General features: G+C 38.5%; 1 protein-coding gene, 1 long non-coding RNA gene, 1 other non-coding gene and 1 pseudogene across 5 annotated transcripts; 2 read left to right on the forward strand and 2 right to left on the reverse strand.

Annotated features, from left to right (window-relative positions):
• Positions 1-613: 613 nt before the first annotated feature.
• LOC147931019 (uncharacterized) lies at positions 614-4,754 on the forward strand (annotated as a pseudogene).
• Positions 980-1,086, reverse strand: LOC147931020 (small nucleolar RNA R71). The gene has a single exon (XR_015576706.1). It is a non-coding gene; the product is annotated as a small nucleolar RNA R71 (small nucleolar RNA).
• Positions 4,755-12,413: 7,659 nt separating the features above from the next.
• Positions 12,414-14,181, reverse strand: LOC104732561 (uncharacterized). Of its 3 annotated transcripts, none has more exons than XR_015573855.1 (2): positions 13,499-14,181; positions 12,414-12,690 (listed from the first exon to the last, which is right to left on the reverse strand). It is a non-coding gene; the product is annotated as an uncharacterized LOC104732561 (long non-coding RNA). The 3 variants fall into 3 exon arrangements; XR_758881.3 differs by having other exon boundaries at positions 12,414-13,377; positions 13,499-14,169; XR_015573856.1 differs by having other exon boundaries at positions 12,414-12,685; positions 13,499-14,130.
• Positions 14,182-16,611: 2,430 nt separating this feature from the next.
• Positions 16,612-17,802, forward strand: LOC109127987 (uncharacterized). The gene is made up of 2 exons (XM_019233641.2): positions 16,612-17,476; positions 17,768-17,802. The coding sequence occupies exons 1-2, from the start codon at positions 16,612-16,614 to the stop codon at positions 17,800-17,802; spliced, it is 900 nt and encodes a 299-aa protein (XP_019089186.2).
• The last annotated feature ends 3,585 nt before the right edge of the window (positions 17,803-21,387 follow it).

Here is a 21,387-nt window from a genome sequence, read left to right on the forward strand (position 1 = left end):
AACACTTATGCAAATCAATTCATTTCCATGATAGAGATCCTAAGCTAATCAAGTGATAATCAACAATTTCCAAAGGTAATCACAAGACAAGCATGCATTAAGAACAAGTTCAAATACCACTAAGCACCCTAATCATCAATTTCCATTGGCTAGGAATGCAAAGCTCTTAAAAAGTTTGGTTCAGGAATTTCATCAAACACCTTATGGGCATGGAAATCCTAAAGTCTAGATTTAAGCTTGATCAAGGCTATCTAGCAATATTATCACTAATCAAGATAGGAAATGCATAAGATAAACCCTAGACATCAAAGATGCCCGTTTGCATTCTTATTGACCATTAGGATTTCATCTTTGCTTGAGACTATTCATTTACTTTACATTTTTTGTTGCTTGGGTTGCATTGGTGGTTTGTCTTTGATTTTCAGGGTGTATGAACTTGAGGAGCCACGGCCTAGCCAACTTGTTTCCGCCTGTGGACGACATTCACTTACTTGAACGAGAGAACCGCCGTTTAGCCTGCCAACCCATGGACAACGACCCTCCTCCAGCCGCTGCTCATAATGGAAATGAGCAGCCCAACCAAAACCAAGCTCCTATCCATCCTCCAAGACAACCTCGAGTCATTGGAGCCTTTGATCAGCCGAACATTCATGGGAACCGCCAAGGAATCAGAGCACTCGCTGTTGAGAACAACAACTACGAAATCAACTCTAGCCTTATCAACATGGTGCCAAGCTCAAAGTTCCATGGTCTGCCAATGGAGGACCCTCTTGATCACTTGGATCAGTTTGATATGATGTGTGGGACAGTTAAAATCAATGGTATCTCAGACGATGCATTCAAACTCCGCCTCTTTCCGTTTTCTCTTGGAGATAGAGCTAGGACATGGGAGAAGAACCTACCAGTGTGATCCATTACTTCGTGGGATCAATGCAAGAGAGCCTTCCTCTCCAAGTTCTTCTCCACTACAAGAACAGCAAGGTTGAGAAATGAGATATCAAGCTTTGCACAAAAGGGAAATGAGAGTTTTTGTGAAGCATGGGAGAGATTCAAGGGCTATACTATGCAATGTCCTCATCATGGTTTCTCCAAGGAGTCTCTTCTTAGCACATTGTACAGAGGAGTGCTACCAAAGATAAGAATGTTGCTTGACACAGCAAGTAATGGAAACTTCCTTGGTCAAGATGTTGATGTTGGTATGACTTTGGTGGAGAATCTTGCTCAAAGTGATGGTAACTATGGGGAGGATTATGATAGAACTCCAAGAGACCACTCTGACATGAATGAGCATCACCGCAAGGAGATCAAAGCATTGAATGAGAAGATGGATAAGATGATTCTTGCCACTCAAAAGCCAGTCCATTTTGTAACCGAAAGTGATGTGTATCAAGGATATCAAGAGGGAATGGAAGCTTGTGTTGAGGGACAAGAAGAGGTCAACTATGTGGGTGGACAAGGGTATAACAAGTTCAATCCCAATTACCGCAACCATCCTAACCTCTCTTACCGCAGCACCAATGTGGAGAACCCACAAGATCAGTCTTATCCACCACAAAAACCACCTGGTTTTCCTTCTCAACCCAATTATCAACAAAAGCCTCAAGGGAATTACCAAGCAAAGCCTCAAAGCTATTCCCAACCTCAACAACAAATGCATGCACCACAGCCTCAAGGTCAAGTAGATGACACAAATGCTCTACTTAGACAACTCCTAGAAGGACAAGGGAGATGAGCCATTGAACTTGCTACACAAATGAAGGCCATACACCACAAGGTTGACAATGTATATGGTGAGTTGAATGCTAAGTTTGAAAGGTTGCAAAATCAAGTCCAAGGACAAGCTTCCTCATCCTCTACTAGACAAATGGGTTCCTTACCGGGAAAACCAGAACCAAACCCAAAGGAGGTTGTCAACGCCATAATGTTGAGGAGTGGCAAGCAACTACCAACAAATGAGCTCAATAGGGACATTGAGCCTAAAGGAGGGGAGGTAGTGGTTGAGATTGATGATGAAGATGAGCTGATATTGAAGGATTTGGGTAAAGATAAAGAAGCTGAAGGAGTTGTGGTTGACAAAGGGAAGAGTAAAGTGGTTGAGGAGCCTAAGCAAGACAAGACCATTGATGAAATTTCCAAGAAAAGTAAAGGTGTTGCCAAAGAAACTCTGTTTGTGCCTCCACCCTATGAACCAAGGCTGCCATTTCCTGGAAGGTTCAAGAAGCAACAAGTGGACAAGTATAGAGACATGTTTGATGCACAAATGAAGGATGTTGCTATCACAATGCCTATCATTGACGCATTCTTGTTGAACCCCTCTTACAGCAAGTTCCTCAAGGATGCAGTTTTGAAGAAGAAGAAAGCTCTGCAAGGAATGGTTATCTTGACTCATGAGTGCAGTGCTATTATTCAAAACAAGGTAGTAGCAAAGAAGCTTGAAGATCCTGGTAGCTTCACTCTCCCTTGCACATTTGGACCTCTATCTTTTAGCCATTGTTTATGTGATATGGGGTCTAGTGTGAGCTTGATGCCTCTGTCAGTTGCAAAAAGATTGAGTTTCAGTCATTACAAGCAGTGTATGATCACCCTAGTTCTTGCTGATAGATCAATTAGAATCCCTGTTGGAGTGCTTGAAGATCTACCAGTGATGATTGGACATTTTGAGATCCCAACTGACTTTGTTGTTCTTGAAATGGATGAAGAACCAAAGGATCCACTCATCTTGGGGAGACCATTCCTAAGGACTGCTGGAACAATGATTGATGTGAAAGGTGGGAAGATACAGTTGAATTTGGGAAAGGAAGCTTTGACTTTTGACATCAACCAGGTGATGAGGAAGCCTACAATTGGTGGACAAGTGTTCTACATTGAGAAGATGGAAGCTTTGGCTGATGAGCTTTTGGAGGAATTGGCTATAGAAGATGAGCTCCAAAGCACCTTGACAGTTAAACAAGGAGAGTTTGGGTTACTAAAGGAGAATAGTGAAGGATATGAAAAGATTCTTGACTCTCACAAGCCTTCTAAAGATGGTGGTAGCTTCCTTGAGTTGAAAGAGCAAGTGGTGTGTTCAGTTGAGGTAAATTCAAATGAGGATTGGAGTGAGCTTAAGGCACCCAAGATTGAACTCAAACCACTCCCTAAGGGGCTAAGGTATGCTTTCCTAGGTAAAAACTCTACTTACCCTGTCATTATCAATGAGAAGCTTAGTGAACATGAAACTGTTACTCTTCTAGGTGAATTGAAAAAGTTTAGGAGAGCTATTGGTTATTCACTTGATGACATAAAAGGGATTTCTGAAACTCTCTGCATGCATAGGATTCATTTAGATGATGAATCAATGACTTCCATTGAACCACAAAGAAGGTTAAACCCTAACTTAAGAGATATGGTGAGGAAAGAGATTCTTAAACTCCTTGATGCTGGTATCATATATCCCATATCGGATAGTACATGGGTTTCTCCTGTACATGTGGTACCAAAGAAAGGAGGAGTTACAGTTGTTAAGAATGATAAAGATGAGTTGATTCCTACAAGAACTATAACTGGTCATAGAATGTGTATAGATTATAGGAGACTCAATGCTGCATCTAGGAAAGATCATTTTGCTTTACCATTCATTGATCAAATGCTAGAGAGGCTTGCTAGTCATACTCATTATTGTTTTCTTGATGGTTATTCTGGTTTCTTTCAAATCCCCATACATCCAAATGATCAAGAAAAAACTACTTTCACATGTCCTTATGGCACTTTTGCTTATAGAAGGATGCCATTTGGATTGTGTAATGCTCCAGCTACATTCCAAAGATGCATGATGTCAATTTTCTCTGATCTAATTGAGGATGTTGTGGAGGTTTTCATGGATGACTTCTCCGTCTATGGAGATTCTTTTTCTGGTTGTCTTTCTAATTTGTGCAGGGTCTTAAGAAGGTGTGAGGAAACAAATTTGGTCTTGAATTGGGAGAAATGTCACTTCATGGTGAAGGAATGAATTGTTTTGGGTCATAAGATCTCTGAGAAAGGCATTGAGGTTGATAGAGCTAAGATTGATATGATGACCAATCTAGCACCTCCAAATTCGGTCAAGGGAATAAGAAGTTTTTTAGGCCATGCTGGGTTCTATAGGAGGTTCATTAAAGACTTCTCAAAGATTGCTAGGCCTCTTACAAGGATGTTGTGTAAGGAAGTTGAGTTTAAGTTCAATGAGGAGTGTCTTCAAGCTTTCAAGAAGATAAAGGAAGAGTTGATTAGTGCTCCAATAGTTCAAGCCCCAGATTGGAATTTGCCATTTGAAATCATGTGTGATGCTAGTGACTATGCAGTTGGAGCTGTGCTTGGTCAAAGAAAAGATAAGAAGCTTCATGTTATATACTATGCAAGTAGAACCTTGGATGAAGCTCAAGTCAAGTATGCTACAACAGAAAAAGAGCTCCTAGCTATTGTCTTTGCATTTGAGAAGTTTAGGCAATACTTGGTGGGTTCAAAAGTGGTTGTTCACACTGATCATGCAGCATTGAAATATCTCTTAGCAAAGAAGGATGCTAAACCAAGGCTGTTGAGATGGATATTGCTACTTCAAGAGTTTGATTTGGAGATTAAAGACAAGAAGGGCATTGAGAATGGAGTAGCTGATCATCTATCAAGATTAAGGATTGACAATGAGATTCCAATCAATGATGCACTTCCTGAAGAGCAGATCATGGCAATTCAACTCCTTGACAAGACTAATGAGACCTGGAAAAAGCTTGGAGAAGTCATGAAGTTGGAAGAGAATGGTCCTTGGTATGCTGATTATGTTAACTACCTTGCTTGTGGGATTGAGCCACCAAATTTGGTTGGTTATGATAGAAAAAAGTTCTTCAAAGACATCAAAAACTACTATTGGGATGCACCATACCTCTACACTCTTTGTAAAGACAATATTTATAGGAGATGTGTTGCCAAGGAGGAGATAGAAGGGTTAGTAGAACTATGTCATGGAGCAGCCTATGGAGGTCACTTTGCTACATTCAAGACAATCACAAAGATTCTTCAAGCTGGTTTGTGGTGGCCTACTATGTTCAAAGACACACAAGAGATCATTTCCAAGTGTGATTCATGTCAAAGAAGAGGCAATATCAGCAGGAGAAATGAAATGCCACAAACTCCTATTTTAGAGGTGGAAGTGTTTGATGTATGGGGAATTGACTTCATGGGACCATTTCCTTCTTCCTATGGTAACAATTACATACTTGTGGCTGTTGATTATGTGTCTAAATGGGTGGAAGCCATAGCTAGTCCTACCAATGATGCAAAGGTCGTGTTGAAGTTGTTCAAGACAATCATTTTTCCAAGGTTTGGTATTCCAAGAGTGGTCATTAGTGATGGAGGGAAACACTTTATCAACAAGGTCTTTGAGAGTCTTCTCAAGAGGCATGGAGTGAAGCATAAGGTTGCTACACCTTATCATCCCCAAACTAGTGGTCCGGTTGAGATTTCAAACAGAGAAATCAAGTCTATTCTTGAGAAAACAGTTGGTATCACAAGGAAGGATTGGGCAAAGAAGCTGGATGATGCTCTTTGGGCATATAGAACTGCCTACAAGACACCAATTGGAACAACTCCATTCAACATTCTATATGGAAAGTCTTGTCATCTGCCAGTTGAGTTAGAATATAAGGCAATGTGGGCAGTCAAGCTTCTTAACTTTGATATCAAGAGTGCTTATGAGAAACGCTTGGTACAATTGAATGAGTTAGAGAAAATCCGCCTTGATGCCTATGAGAGTTCAAAGATCTACAAGGAGAGCACAAAAGCATTCCATGACAAGAGAATTCTTCCAAGGGTTTTCAAGGAAGGAGATTTGGTGTTGCTGTTCAATTCCCGCTTGAAGCTATTCCCGGGAAAGCTAAAGTCCCGCTGGTCTGGACCATTCAAGATCAAGGAAGTTAGACCTTATGGAGCCTTTGTGCTGCTGAACAAGGCTGGAAAAGAGTTTGTGGTTAATGGACAGAGGTTGAAGCACTACTTGGCAAATGATTTTATTGAGGAGGGAACAACTGTCTCTCTCTCAGAACCTCAAGACGCCTAAGCGGTGCGGTAACGTCAAGCTAAGAGACGTAAAACAAGCGCACTTGGGAGGCATTCCTATGGTATCCTTTTGTACATATCTTTTACATTTCTTTTAGTTTGTGTGTTTAAAGTTTTGTGTTTTTGAGTATTGAGCATTGGAAAGTTTGGGAGACTTGTGTGAACTTGGTGTTGAACAGATAGAGTAAGCGGCCAATTTCAACCGGTCAGGAGACGCGGGTAAAGCGACCCCGCGTGAGAATCATCGGCTAAGGCCATCGGCCCAAGGCTGACCGATTGAGCCTACCAAGGTAAGTCTTCTTTCTCCTTTTCGATTTAATTCGGTTCAATCCTAGTAAACCGATTTGATCCTGGCCGGTTTGATCCTTCTTTCAACCTCCTAAAACCCGAATTCTTCTTCTCTCTTCTCACTTTGTCGATTTCAAACTGCTAAAAACCTTTAGAACACTAAAATCTTTGTATCCCTATCATCTCTCAATCGTTTTCAAAGATTTTTGGTGTGTTAGTTTCGGGTTTTAAAGCTCTTTTAATTGTTTCTGACCTCAACTCCTAGTTCTGCTTCACTACTCATCGGTTGCAAGGTAAAGCACTCTATTTCTCCTTTTCCCTCATTCAAGTTTAAATCCAATATGTGCTAGAATCGACCAGCCTGTTATTTATGCCTTGATTTAGGGTTGTTTAACTTGATATTGATGTTAGCAGGTTCCAATTTCGTTTGAATTCCTATGTGTGGTGTTTAATTTTGAAAATCTTGATATATGAGCATTTAGGGTTCTTGAGAAATTGTTAGAATAAAATTTTTTGGGGAAATTTAAGTTTTATTGTTTCTTTACCTTGTCTATTGCTCAATTAATCTTTCTGGAAGAGACTAGTATTTTTGATGGTCATTTGACAATTTTTAGGTGATTTTATCGCAATTTAAAATTTTTGAAGAGGTAATTTTTGAGTTTGTTTGTGAAGTTTTTGTCAAAGTTAGTTCACTTTTGCACCTTGGTTTAAGTATTGTTGATTTGTCTCTTATATACTAAGCACTTGTTAGCTGTGGATTCAAATTGTGGCTCCTAGTGAGCCTTACTAATATTTTTCAAGTGTTTTTGTATATTTGCTAGAAAAAATGGCTAGAACCAACTTGAACCCTGGAGACAAACAAACTAAGACAAAGGAGCCAGTAGAAAGGGTTGTTGAGAAGAAAAAGAAAAAGGCAGCTCCATCTAAATCTTCACTTGTTACTCAAAAAGCTTCAGCAAGCAAGAAGAAAAATAAGGAGCCTGTGATTGAGGATAATGATTCAGAGGAAAGGGGTATGAGTGAGACAGACTCTGACCTTCCACTACCTCCAGCTGTTAAGGAAAAGCAGAGCAAGAAACTTGAGAAGAAGCCCACCTACTCCCAACTGATGCAGCGCCTTAAGCAAATTAAGTTTGCTCCAACTAGATACCCAGATCATGAGTTCCTTCACAATGCTGGCCTCCTTGAAGACATGCAGACTATCTTCACAACTTTGGGATTAGGACAGTTCTTCAATATGGCCTTTCCCACCTATGTTGAGCCAACAAGAGAGTTCCTTGCATCCTTGTCAGTGACTTATTATGAGGATGAGATGGTGGGAGAAGCTAATGATCTTGGGCATTTTGAGTTTAAGGTTCAAGGGAAGCACTACAAGATGACTTTTGGAGAGTTAGGGGCTATTTATGGGTTTCCACCAGGGACAAGGTTGGAATACAACATCAACCCAAGGGAGTTCCGTTCTTTTTGGCAAGATATTGGAGTGGGAAAGTACAAACATGGTCAGCTCAAGAACTCAAGCATCCAGCATCCTACAGTGAGATATGCTCACAAGGTTCTCTCTCACACTCTTTTTGCAAGAAGAGAGGCTGGAGGTGTTCAGGCAAATGAACTTGGTTGTCTTCTAGCAGGGCTACAACCTTTCATAAGGACCTATGAAGGAGGGAACCAGCCATTTTCCAATGCCGAAAACACATGTGTTGCTGCTGTCTTCCTCCATCAAATGCTCCATTACCAAAGTTGGATTTGGACAACAAGTGATAAGACACCAACTCTAAGTATGGGTGGTCTTGTCACCCCCATCTTACAAGCAAAGGGGGTTAAGTTAGGAGAATTTGACCATGATATTGCAAGGCTTGATCCAGTCTACCTCAAGAAGACAACTTATTTGGATGGCCAAACAGAGAAGGGGTTCTATGTCTACTATGGGTACATTTTCTCAAGCTTTAGGAAGAAGAGGCTCATGCTCCCTCAAAAGGATGTCACATCTCTCTATGCCATGTTTGGAATATGCTGCCAAATACAAGATGACTTCCTCTACTCCTTTAAAGATGATGGGCCAGTGATTCCAACAACAACTTCAAACAGGGAGAGAAGTCAAGCTGAGGATGATCAACAAGAAGCTCCTCCTAGTCCAGTCTATGGTAGTGCTAGGTATGCCTTCCAACCATTTGAAGATGCCACTACAAGCAGGTCTCTTAGAGCAGCACACAGCCACATCCATCTTTTCCAGCGTTTGGCTACCTGGCAAGGAAAAAACATCAAGAAGTTGGTGAAGGGAATGAAGAGTATTCACAAAAGATTGAAGAATGTGGAAGCAAAACTAGCCATTGCAAGTCCCTCCAATCCAAACCCTGAGGTTGTTGTGGACTCAAGAGAAGAACAAGAAGATGAAGTTGAGGATGAAATGGAGAGACACTCATTCCATGGTGAACCTAGTAATGCCATTAGTTTCTATGACCCACCAAGAGCTTCAGCTTATGAGAGGAGACAAAGAAGGAAAAGAAGAGCAGAGAAATCTCCAACACCATGCACTAGCAACTCCTCTTACTCTCTTGACTTCTCCATGAACTAGAGGTACACTCCAAGTCCTTGTACATAGAGTCCTTTACTTATTTTCAATTTTTATTTTTGTCTTGTTAGTCTCTTTCTCAGCTTTCCTCACACAGAGACTGTGTGATTTAAGTTTGGGGGAGAGACTAACCATCTAACATTGTGTTTTATTTTGATTTTCATTCTTCTTAGTGTCATGCATTTGTTAATAGCTATGTTTTGAGAAAAATCAAAAAAAAATTTAAAAATTTAAAAAAAAAAGAAACAAAAAAAAAAAATGCATTTAGCTTTGCATACTCATTGTTATGTTTAGGATTGAGTCTAGAAGCATTTAGTATGCATTTGCATTGGGGATGATGATGGAATTGCCTTGTAAAAGTTGAGTCTTAGGATTGAACCCAAAGCCCTCATTTATAGTTCATTGGTGCTTGTTTAATCATTGGGAAAAAATGAAGAATCTAGGCTTAGAAGCATTGTGTCACTTGAAAGCATTTTCATCTAGTGTAAAGCTTGCTTGATAATTGTTACATCTCTATATTATTTGGACTTTAATTTGATCTTAAAATCATCTTGCATATGGACTATGAATGCTTGTTCATGGAACTTTCATTTGGGTTAACTATCTCTTTTTGCCACCCTATTTCATTTAACCCAATCTCTTGCCACACCTTTGAACCCCAGCCTTTTCTTTCAAGCCTTGTATTGATTTGTTGAGTGAGGCCTCTTCTTGATAATGCTATAGGATGTGAAATCTTGAGAGTATTGAGAATGACAAAGAACTGGCTCCTTTTTTAGCTAGGCTTGGAATCTTTGTAGCTAGCTAATAGGACTGGTTTTGAAAGAAATAGGTGGTTACAATGTTGATTTGGGTTCAAGTTTGGGAACAAGAGAGAATAAGAAAGGAAATAAAGGTTTACTTGGTCTAAGAAAGAAAAATCTCTAAGGTTAAGTTAATTATAAGCTTTAAGTCTCAAAGAAAAGGGATAGAAAGTATTGTTATAGTCTCCTAGAATCAAAATGAAAAGAGTAAAAGAAAATCAAACAAGATTGGGAGTATGGCAAAGAATGAATAAGAAAGAAAAGGAGCTTGTGTTTAAAGCAGGAACAGCCTTAGAGATACAATAAAAATAAACGAATAAGACCATAAGTAAAGAAGAAAAAGGGGTTAAGTTGAATAAGGTTGAGTTTTTGGGTTTGAAAAGAAGATAAGAAAGATGAGAAAAGGAGTAGAAAAGCTTTTAGGTGGGTAGAACATCAAGAGCTAAGCTTTGTATGCCCAAATTATTCTCAGTCTTAGATAGATTTCATAACTGTCTAGCATTCCTCTTTGTTTGAGAGTTAACCACCTAAAAACACCATTTCCAACCACTTTATAAACAGCCTTTCCCTTAAACCAATTGAGCTTGATTTATTTTCCATTTGCAAGATCACACCAAACACTTTAATGAATGTGAAAGAGATGTTCAATAAGATTGCAAGTCTTTGCCAATAGATAGAAGATGAACTATAGTGGTGCATTGTGTTGAGCATAGAAAAATATTTGTCAGGACTTTGATTGATCTTAGCACCATTGAACTGCATCTAAGGACTTTGGTTTGAATCCTTTATCTCATGCCTTTAGGTACTGAATCCCATTTTTAAACTTCTCTCTCTTACTTATTGTTTGGTTCTTGCTTGAGGACCAGCAAGAGATAAGTTTGGGGGAGTTGATATCTTGTGTTTTTGTTGAGTTTTAAGCTTTGTTCTTACATGGTTTTGTTGCATAATCTTGTCATTCTAGGTTGTTTTAGGAGCATTTTCATTTAGTTTGTTATCTTTCAGGTTCTTGGAGTGATCTCTACACATTTGGAGCATTTGGGCTCGTTTTAATGCAAAGAAGAGTGGAGATGGAAAGGTGAAGGTGCAAAGACACACGCGGCCATCCCACTCGGTCAAGGGCTCCTCGATCAAAGCCACGCGACTTCCCCACCCGGCCAAAGTTCAACCGATGGAGTTCGAGTGTGCTAAGGTGCGAAGACACACGCGGCCACCACACGCGGCCAAACCTAGACCGATCGAAGACACGCGGCTACCACACGCGGCCAAGCCATGGCCGATGGAGTTCAGATGACCAAGGCGCGAAGACACACTCGGCCAGGCAACGCGGCCAAACCTAGACCGATCGAAGACACGCGGCCACACCACTCGGCCAAGCCATGGCCGATGGAGTTCACACCAAGCTTGTTTTATTTTTTGACCTGGGTTTGACCCAGTTTGTTTTGGGTTGACCTAGATTCTCTTCTACTCTCCTATAAATTCTCTAAGCTTATTAAGGAGAGGGATCCTATCTTATCTTATCTATTGTTTTAGCAGCCACTTAGGGTTCTTAAGCTTGTTTACTCTAGGTCTATTGAATCTTTGGTTGGTTTCCCAGTTTTTAATAGCATTTTATCTTTCAAATCTCTTAATCTACAAGCTTTATTATGATTTCACAAAGACAAACCTCTTTCCTTTGTGTGATCATGGTGATTAGTGAGTAGATCTTTTAAGAACTTTGTGCTTGGTAGATTAGGGAGATAGATGGTTGATCTTTGATGTCTAGGGTTTATCTTATGCATTTGCTATCTTGATTAGTGATAATATTGCTAGATAGCCTTGATCAAGCTTAAATCTAGACTTTAGGATTTCCATGCCCATAAGGTGTTTGATGAAATTCCTGAACCAAACTTTTTAAGAGCTTTGCATTCCTAGCCAATGGAAATTGATGATTAGGGTGCTTAGTGGTATTTTAACTTGTTCTTAATGCATGCTTGTCTTGTGATTACCTTTGGAAATTGTTGATTATCACTTGATTAGCTTAGGATCTCTATCATGGAAATGAATTGATTTGCATAAGTGTTCTAGCCATAGGATTGTTCTTGATTGTTACTTAGCCATCTAGGATTGATTAGCTATCTCCCAAGTCAATTACCTTGCCCAAGGTTCTCTTGTTAATTCTTGATTTTCAGTATATTTGCTATTTGAGTTTGTTGCCTTGAGTTTGCATTGTCTTGTTTTCTTTATTTGAGTGATTTTGATTAGTTAAGTAGTGTCATAAGAACCTTTTACTTGATTAAGAATAGATTAAGCATTTTGTGTATTCTTGGTGTGTTGGTTGATTGCAAATTGTGGATTGATAAATAATTGATACTGAAAGTTACTACATCAGAAGCAACTCTTTAAAATTTGTTCAAAAAGATCTATAGTTTTAAATTTGGGGCAATTGTCTAATTGGGCCTTTGTCCCACAAAAAATTTGACATTGAGCATTTTTGTCCATGCTTCTAGATTTAGGCTTTTCTTTGACAAAAAATGACTGTTGTATCCTTGGTGTAGATGCACGGGATTTTGCTTTGAAAATCGTTCATTGTGTCGACCATTTTGGTTGGTCACTGTTTTTAATTTATGCTAATTGAAGATGTGGCTTATGGTTCAAATTTGGAATCTTTTCAAACAGGACACGGTCTAGTGAGTTGTAATTAGATGGCTGCCATGTTAAGCAAAGAGCAATATGTGTGTTTTGCATTGATAAGACGATAAAACGAGTGTTTACAACAACCAAAATTCTCGACAATTTATCCCAAATATCAATGACAGACACAACAAAATAAAACACACATAGCTCTACTTCATTCCCAAAACCAAAACTTTCTCTCAACCTTTTCCATTCCCAAGATCAGCCAGAACTCCGACAATATCAAAAGCTTCTTGCAGATCAGTTGCAGAGTTTATTTCGTCGAGCAACAATATCAATTCCTTGGAGAAACCTACCCTTTCATTTCAAACACACAGGAATTAATAAAATAATTATACCTTAAGGATTGTAACTAAGGGAACCCAAGGACCAAATGAAACACATGTATTAAAGAAAAAATTATACCCTAAGGATTGTGACTAGGGAACCCAAGGACCAAATGAAACACATGTATTAAGGAAAAAACTAGACCTTAAGGATTATAACTAGGGAACCCAAGGACCAAATGAAACACATGTATTAAGAAAAAAACTATACCCTAAGGACAATTACCAAAGGAACCCAAGAAATAAATGAAACTCGCTCTAAATAGAACACTAAACCCTAAGGTTATACAACTGAAAGAACCCAAACACCAAATGAAACAATAAAATAGACTTGAAGGACTACATGTATATGTGAGCCTAAACACAAATTACACAATCGAATGAACAACATATGCAGCATATAGACGACAAAAATCTTCCAGAACAAGCAAATAAGTAAACCCTATGGTCAAGAAGCATATGAAACCATAACGTATCCTATAGGGCAGGTGAAGCAATAGTAAACGGTAATAACAAGATAAGAGATAAAGCCAAGTAAAGTTAACATAACCTTCAGCAAGAACAACAAATGGAACCCGATCAGAACTATCACAGATCCAATGAGGCAATGACAGCATAAGAGAGGAATCCATGGACAATAAGCATAAATTTGAGTTGTCTATTTAACAAACAGATGACAACTAGTAAGGAGACATATCAAAATCAAAAGGACAAATAATACGCATCTGGCTAAGAGAGAGTAAATTAGAAGAATTAGAGATCTAGTTGAAGGCTTATACCTGATGACAGTGAAGTACTATGTTGGATCTAAGATCCCTCCGAACGACACCACGAACCAACCCTACCGGTTCGAATCTGTTATAACCGTGGTTGAGCACGGTCGTGACGAGCTGAAATCATGGCGTGTCTTCGTCAAATTTATCCTTCGTCGGATTTGAAATCGGCTATTCAGACTGCGGGTGATGTCACTCAGATGCAAGCTCGTGTTGAGTCGTTGGGACTCAGTTTGGAGTTGCGCCAACTACTGAAGTCCAACCTACCTATGCCGGAAACGGCTCGAAAATCCTTGAGTTGCAAGTGAAACTATTTGAAGACTTGGAATAGCAGACCCGATTGAAGTTCTGGTATGATGATATTGGTAGATTCTAGAGATTGTGGACTTCAAATCTACCGATTTAGACAACCAAGCAGATGAGATACATCACTGAATCAGAAAGCGGATATGAGGAAGTTAGAAAGAGGTTACAATTTTATTTTCTGCTAATTTCATATAAGAAGCGTCATCAATGTCGGAAGGAGGAAGCAAAGAGAAAAAGAAAAAAAAAAACTAAAACAATTATAATTGGGCTGCAATTTTAGAGGATTAATTATGTAATTTAGCAACATAAAAAATGCTAATTCCATGAGCACAGACAGAAAAGCCGAATCAGACAATACTCTTGGGATTAAATGTTTATCTCGTAAATTTCTCTTTAATTTTCTACGTGTAGATATTTTTTCTTTTTCCCAATTTATCCTTCATAATATTTATTATTTTAAAATAACGTCACTTGTGTAAATTTTAAGAAAGCAAAGTTACAATTATCATTTTACTATTCTTTTCAATATGTGTGAAAACCCTAGAAAATAAACTAAGTAACATAAAGAATAGGAAATAGGTGTTTGTTAATGCAAACAAGAATATGGATGTAAAAGACCAAAAAATCAAATGCAAAGAAATAAATAAACCATACATTGCACATTAGGAAATTTTTAAGAGGTTCATGGATTTTTTTAATTGAAATATTAAAATTCTTACATATATTTTTTCTTGATTCGAAATATATTTTTTTGTAATAAAACTTAAAATATTAATTAATAAAATATTTAATTGGGATTGGACTGTTTTCTATGTGATTAGTTGTCAAAGATAAAAAAAAATACTATACTGCAAATTGTGCTAAAACGACTATTTATCCTTATTTATTACTTACTGTTATAAATTTATAATCAATGCATGCCTATAACGTTTTTTTCTAAGACAAACTATTGTAATTTCCAGATCTACTCTTTTTTGTTTGACTTACAAATGAAAGACTACTGTTCCTATATATTTATTCTTTTACTAGATTTGTTTTTCCAACTAAATTTTACTATTTAATAATGGATATTTTTAGATTAAAAAAGAGTTTTGTAGTATCCAACATGGCCGAGGATAATGGATTCTTTAAATTCATCATATATATATATATATATTTTTTTGTCAAAGATTCATCATATATATATGACATGTACGTATGTACATTTTTCATCTATAATCGTTCTGTCATCCTTTTATATATTCGCATTATACTGTTAATTTTTTTTTTTGGACAAATATATTGTTAATTAAGTAGTACTAGACTACTAGCTTTATGTTCTACAGTTGATTTTTTTTCATGAACATACTAAACCTTATAATCCGATATATAAATCCTCGACAATTGGAAATAAACCCTCTATACCAGTGTTTCACTGCTTATCACGTTTATAAACCATCTTCTATTACTACACCGGTTTGCAACGATACGTCTTTTGTTTATCGCAAAACCCATAAACTACTTATAAGTTATAAGACTCGCTGAACTCTTCTTCTATAACCAGCCCTATCATTAATTACTCATTAGATCATAAAAAATTGTTCATTCACTATCAAAAATAATTATTAGAATTTAAAGTAGCCATTTTTTGTTTATTATTGTCATGTTTATAGCAGATTTGTGAGTAAGTATAGAAAGATATTTATAGGTGGAGCACTGTATTTTTTTCAAGGGATTTTGCGACGATTATTTATGTTCAAATGGCTATAATAAAGATCATACAAATAATTTCTTTTTTTACAAAATATTGAATTACTTTATTTTTGTCGGAAAATAATTTGAAATTTCTGATTTCAACAAACATATTAATCATTGGAAATTTCCAACTAATTTAGTAGAATAGTATTTTTGGAAATTTGTTAGAAATTCATTGGACAGTTAACATTTTTGATACGTCTGACTGAAATTTAAATGCTTTACAAGATCGTTGCAAGAGGGGAAACATTAATTATCTAAAAAGTATTAAAACTGCGAATAAAAATGCTCTTTCAGCGCTTGCACGTTTTCATATAACTCGTAATAAAAGAGTTTTGATGTATTCGAAATTAAAATGGCATTATATCTACTACGTACGGTAGATGATCTACCACGAAGAAAAATAAAAAGAATAACTTAGGATAATTGATTATCAAAAAAAAAAACATAGGATAATTACAAGAGGGAGTAATTTATTGAGAGGGTTTAGGACTGAAATGTAATTAGTATATTCTTATGTATTATTTGGGTAATTAATATCTTTGTATTAGGGCATACCAGTATTGTGTATATAAGGCTATGCCTTACAATTTAATAAGACAGAAAACCTTTATACAACTCTAGGTTTTGTCATGGTATCAGAGCATAACCTATATTTTTAGGTCTACGATTCTTGCCTCTGTTTTCTTATAGCCATACTCTGTTTTTCCTTCTGTTCTTCTTCTCTTCCTTGACCTTAGTATTATCGATCATTCTGTCGTAATACTCTCTATATCTCTCTCTAAGCTATGTCTGACGAAGATTCTGCTGTAAAGAAATCTGGTTCTCTCATCACTTCAGGTTCAAACACACGAACTGAGATGACACGTCGAAGGATTGATCCGTATGATCTATCTTCCGGTGATAATCCAGGGTCGGTGATCTCGCAACCCCAGTTGCGTGGACCTAACTATGATGAATGGGCGATGAATCTTCGACTTGCGTTGAGAGCTAGGAAGAAATTCGGTTTTGCGGACGGTACTATCCCAAAACCTGATGAAGGTTCTGATGATCTTGAGGATTGGTGGGCTAATAACGCCATGGTAGTGTCTTGGATTCGGCTTATTGTCGCTCCAGATTTGAGTAGCTCACTTTCTCATCATGAAGTTGCTTGTGACTTGTGGACGCACATACAAAAGCGTTTCTCAGTCAAGAATGGCCAACATGTCCAACGACTTAAGACGGAGCTGGCGAATTGTCAGCAAAAAGGATTTGCTGTAGAGGCTTACTATGGGAAACTTACAAAGTTATGGACTACTCTGGCTGATTTTCAACGCGCAAAGACGGTGGAAGAGATTGCACGTGAACGAGAAGAAGACAAACTACACCAGTTTTTAATGGGGCTTGATGAAGCGGTATTTGGGGCAGTCAAGTCCTCTCTATTGTCACGTGATCCTCTCCCTTCTCTTGATGAAGCTTACCAAGTTGTTACTCAAGACGAAGAGTCCAAGCGGGCGAGTCGTCTACTGGAGGAACGTAACGAAGGTGTTAGTTTTGCTGTTCAAGCTTCTTCTCGGTCTAAACCATCACCACAGTTGCGAGATCCGTCCGCTATATGCACTGTTTGTGGTCGAACAGGTCACTTAGCTGCAAACTGTTTTCGTAAACTTGGTTATCCATATTGGTGGGGTGATCGACCACGTTCTAAGCTTCTGAACACTCTGATGGGTTCTTCAAGTGGATCCACAAGTGATCGTCGCCAACCGTCTGCTCCGTCTTCTCAACCGAATCATGGTGCGACTGCACAAGCTAACCAGATGGTTACCACGACACCAGTTTTTACTGCAAACTCGGTGGTTACGGATGCTGATCGGATTGGTATTAGCGGACTGAGCGAGTTGGAGTGGACCAGTTTGAAGCGTATGCTCAATGAACGAAACACCGGTGTTAGTGATCGTCTTTCCGGTACGTTTTTTTCTTGAATCTTGGGTTATTGATACAGGAGCTTCAAATCATATGACTGGTAGTATTGAGTTTCTTCAAGATGTTTGTGACATGGCTCCCGTGTTTATCAAGTTACTGGATGGTCGGTTTACGATGGCAAATAAACAAGGGAAAGTTTATCTTTGTTCACATATTCAGTTGCAAACTGTGTTCTTTGTGGATGGTTTACATTGTCATCTTATATCAGTTTCTCAGTTGACTAGAGATAGGGGATGTATCTTCCAGTTGTCTGATAAGCTTTGTGTTGTTTAGGACCGCATCACTCAGACGCTGATTGGGACCGGTGAACTGTTGAATGGACTCTATTTCTTTCGTGGATTGGCAACAGCGGTGATGGCTCAAGCATTGGACAAGCACTCTCTGGATGTTTGGCATTGTCGTTTGGGACACCCCTCTTCGAAAGCTATGGAGATGCTGAAATTCAAGGATTCTGTTCGTAGTAGTAGTTTTGATTCCAAGTTGTGTGACGTTTATATTCGTTCCAAGCAAACACGAGATCATTTTCCTCTAAGCATTAATAAAACTTCAGCAGTTTTTGAGTTAGTCCATTGTGATTTGTGGGGTCCTTATCGTACAACTTCGATTTGTGGTTCTCGATTATTCTTAACGATTGTTGATGATTTCTCTCGGGCTGTGTGGATTTATTTGCTGCCAAATAAATCGCAAACTGCTATTACACTTTGCAATTTTATTTATTTGGTTGAAAGACAATTTGAAAGCAAAGTAAAGACAATTCGAAGTGATAATGGTTCTGAATTTTTAAGCCTTGGAGTTTTCTTCCGGGAAAAAGGTATCATTCATGAGACCTCCTGTGTTGGTACTCCGCAACAGAATGGGCGTGTCGAACGGAAACATCGACATATTCTTAACGTTGCTCGTGCACTGCGTTTTCAAGCTAGCTTGCCCGTTGAATTTTGGAGTTTTTGTGCTCTAACCGCAGGTTACTTGATTAATCGGACTCCTACTACGATTCTTGGTGGCAAGACACCATTTGAGGTTCTCTATAATCGACCTCCTCCTTTGAATCATTTGAGGATATTTGGTTGTTTGTGCTATGTACATAATCAACGTCGTGATGGGGATAAATTTGCTTCCCGCAGTAATCGATCGGTTTTTCTTGGTTATCCATATGGTAAGAAGGGTTGGAGAGTTTATGATATCGAGAGTGGTGTTGTTTCTACCTCTCGAGATGTTGTGTTCGTGGAAACAGAATTTCCTCTCACCAAGGAAATCACGAGTGAGGTTCCTTCATCTCCGGACTCTGTTTTTGCTCTGATATGTTCTCATGATGATGATGATGAGTTCATTCTTCCACCACAACTTACTACTGCTCCGATTGTTGATCCGTCCCCTCCGGTATCTTCTCAACAACTGGTTGAGATTACACCTACTCTTCAGCAAACTTCATCAGCTTCTACCGTTCCCTTACCATCACTCCCTACTGTTCCGGGTGTGCTTTCTGGTTCGTCTCCTGCTCTTGTGTCTGGCTCATCGGATGATGAGTCCGCATCGGATTCTAATGATAATGGTGATAATGAGCCTGATAGTCCACAGGGCAAGGGATGTCGACAAAAGTTCCGGTCCACGAGACTTACCGACTATGTTACCAACACTACTCATGTTGAGTCCGATGGTGATTTTGTTGAATCTTCTTGGTTTTGAAGGTTATGTTGATTGTTCTCGCTTCTCGGATCATCACCGAGCTTTTCTCGCTGCTATCACTGCGGGTAAGATCCCTTGTACATATGATGAGGCTGTTCTTGATGAGAAATGGCGAGGTGCTGTTGGTGGAGAGATTGATGCTCTTGAGGAAGCTGGAACTTGGACTACTGGTCCTTTGCCAAAAGGTAAGAAAGCTCTTGGTTGTAAATGGGTATTTACTTTGAAATACCGGTCCAATGGTTCCTTGGAACGTTATAAGGCAAGGCTTGTGGTTCTTGGGAATAAACAAACTGAAGGACTTGATTACAAGGAGACATTTGCTCCGGTGTGTAAAATGGTCACTGTCCGGTCTTTCTTACAAGTTTCTGTGTCACGAGACTGGGAAGTGCATCAAATGGATGTTCATAATGCTTTCCTTCATGGAGATCTAGAGGAAGAAGTTTACATGCAGTTGCCACCCGGGTTTCGAACAGCTGATAAGAATCCTGTTTGTCGCTTGCATAAGTCATTGTACGGTTTAAAACAAGCCCCGCGATGTTGGTTCGCCAAGCTGAATACTGCTCTCCATGACTATGGTTTTACTCAGTCTCGCTCGGATTATTCTTTGTTTACTCTCACGGATACTAATGGTGATCTTCGTCTTCATGTTCTAGTTTATGTCGATGATCTTATTATCTCCAGGAATACGCTAGCTCTTATTCAAGAATTTAAAGACTATTTGAGTTCTTGTTTTTGCATGAAGGACCTTGGCATATTGAAATATTTTTTGGGTATCGAAGTGGCTCGTAGTCCGTCTGGCATGTATTTTTGTCAACGGAAATATGTCCTGGATATTATTTCCGAAACGGGTCTTCTTGGTGCTAAGCCGGTCTCTCATCTGCTTGAACAGAATCATCGTTTGGGTTTGGCTACGGGTGAGTTTCTCTCAAATCCTTCTCAATATCGGCGTTTGGTTGGTCGTCTCATTTATCTCGGAGTTACACGCCCTGAACCCTCCTATGCTATTCATATTCTATCTCAATTTATGCATGCTCCTCGGACGGATCATTGGGATGCTGCTGTTAGGGTTGTTCATTATCTCAAAGGCAATCCTAGTCAGGGTATACTTCTTCGCGCCAACACTGCATTGACTCTTACTGCGTGGTGTGATGCTGATTATGATGGATGTCCTCTTTCGCGTCGTTCTCTTACCGCTTGGTTCATCCAGCTTGGAGGTTCTCCTCTTTCTTGGAAAACACGCAAACAGGATGTGGTGTCTCGTTCCTCGACTGAGTCTGAATATCGGGCTATGGCTGATACGGTGAGTGAACTCTTGTGGTTGCGCGGGTTACTTACGACTCTTGGTGTTGATTGTTCAGCTGCTATTCCTCTTCATTGTGACAACCAATCGGCGATATACATCAGTACCAATCCAGTCTTCCACGAACGGACTAAACATATTGAAACAGATTGTCATTTCATTCGGGATGAGATAGTTCGTGGTGTCATTGTTCCTGTTCATGTTTCTACGGGTTTGCAACTTGCGGATATTTTCACGAAGGCTCTTGGCCAGAAAGAGTTTGAAGTTTTCATTCGTAATCTGGGTATTTGTGATCTCCATACTCCAGACTAAGGGGGGTATTGAGAGGGTTTAGGATATGTAATTAGTATATCCTTATGTATTATTTGGGTAATTAATATCTTTGTATTAGGGCATACCAGTATTGTGTATATAAGGCTATGCCTTACAATCTTAATAAGACAGAAAACCTTTATACAACTCTAGGTTTTGTCATAATTATTAAAATTTATTCATAACTATAATTAATATAAATTAATGCTTATAAAATCTTTACAAGAGGGAGTAAATTAATTAATAAAAGAAGTATTAAAAATGCGAATAAAAATGCCCTTTCACCGCCTGCACGTTATCGTGAGATCATTAAAAAGTCGATGTATCCCCCTTTTAATAAAAGGGAAGTACACAACTTAAGTTTTGTAGACTTTATAAAAAATATAAATGGTTACAAATGCATACTAATAGGTTATATATAAGATATACATTAACCATATACTCTTCATAAGATAACTCTTTATATATAGATAATAAATAATAAATCCATAAATCATGGAGTATATAGATAATAAATAATAAATCCATAAATCGTGGAGCAAATATATCATGAAGATCACAACATAGTTATTTCAAATGATCTTCTTTTTAATAAAAG

The sequence above is a fragment of the Camelina sativa genome, chromosome 12 (genome assembly GCF_030686135.1).
Source record: "Camelina sativa cultivar CO46 ecotype springtype chromosome 12, ASM3068613v1".
In the NCBI taxonomy this organism is placed as follows: domain Eukaryota; kingdom Viridiplantae; phylum Streptophyta; class Magnoliopsida; order Brassicales; family Brassicaceae; genus Camelina; species Camelina sativa.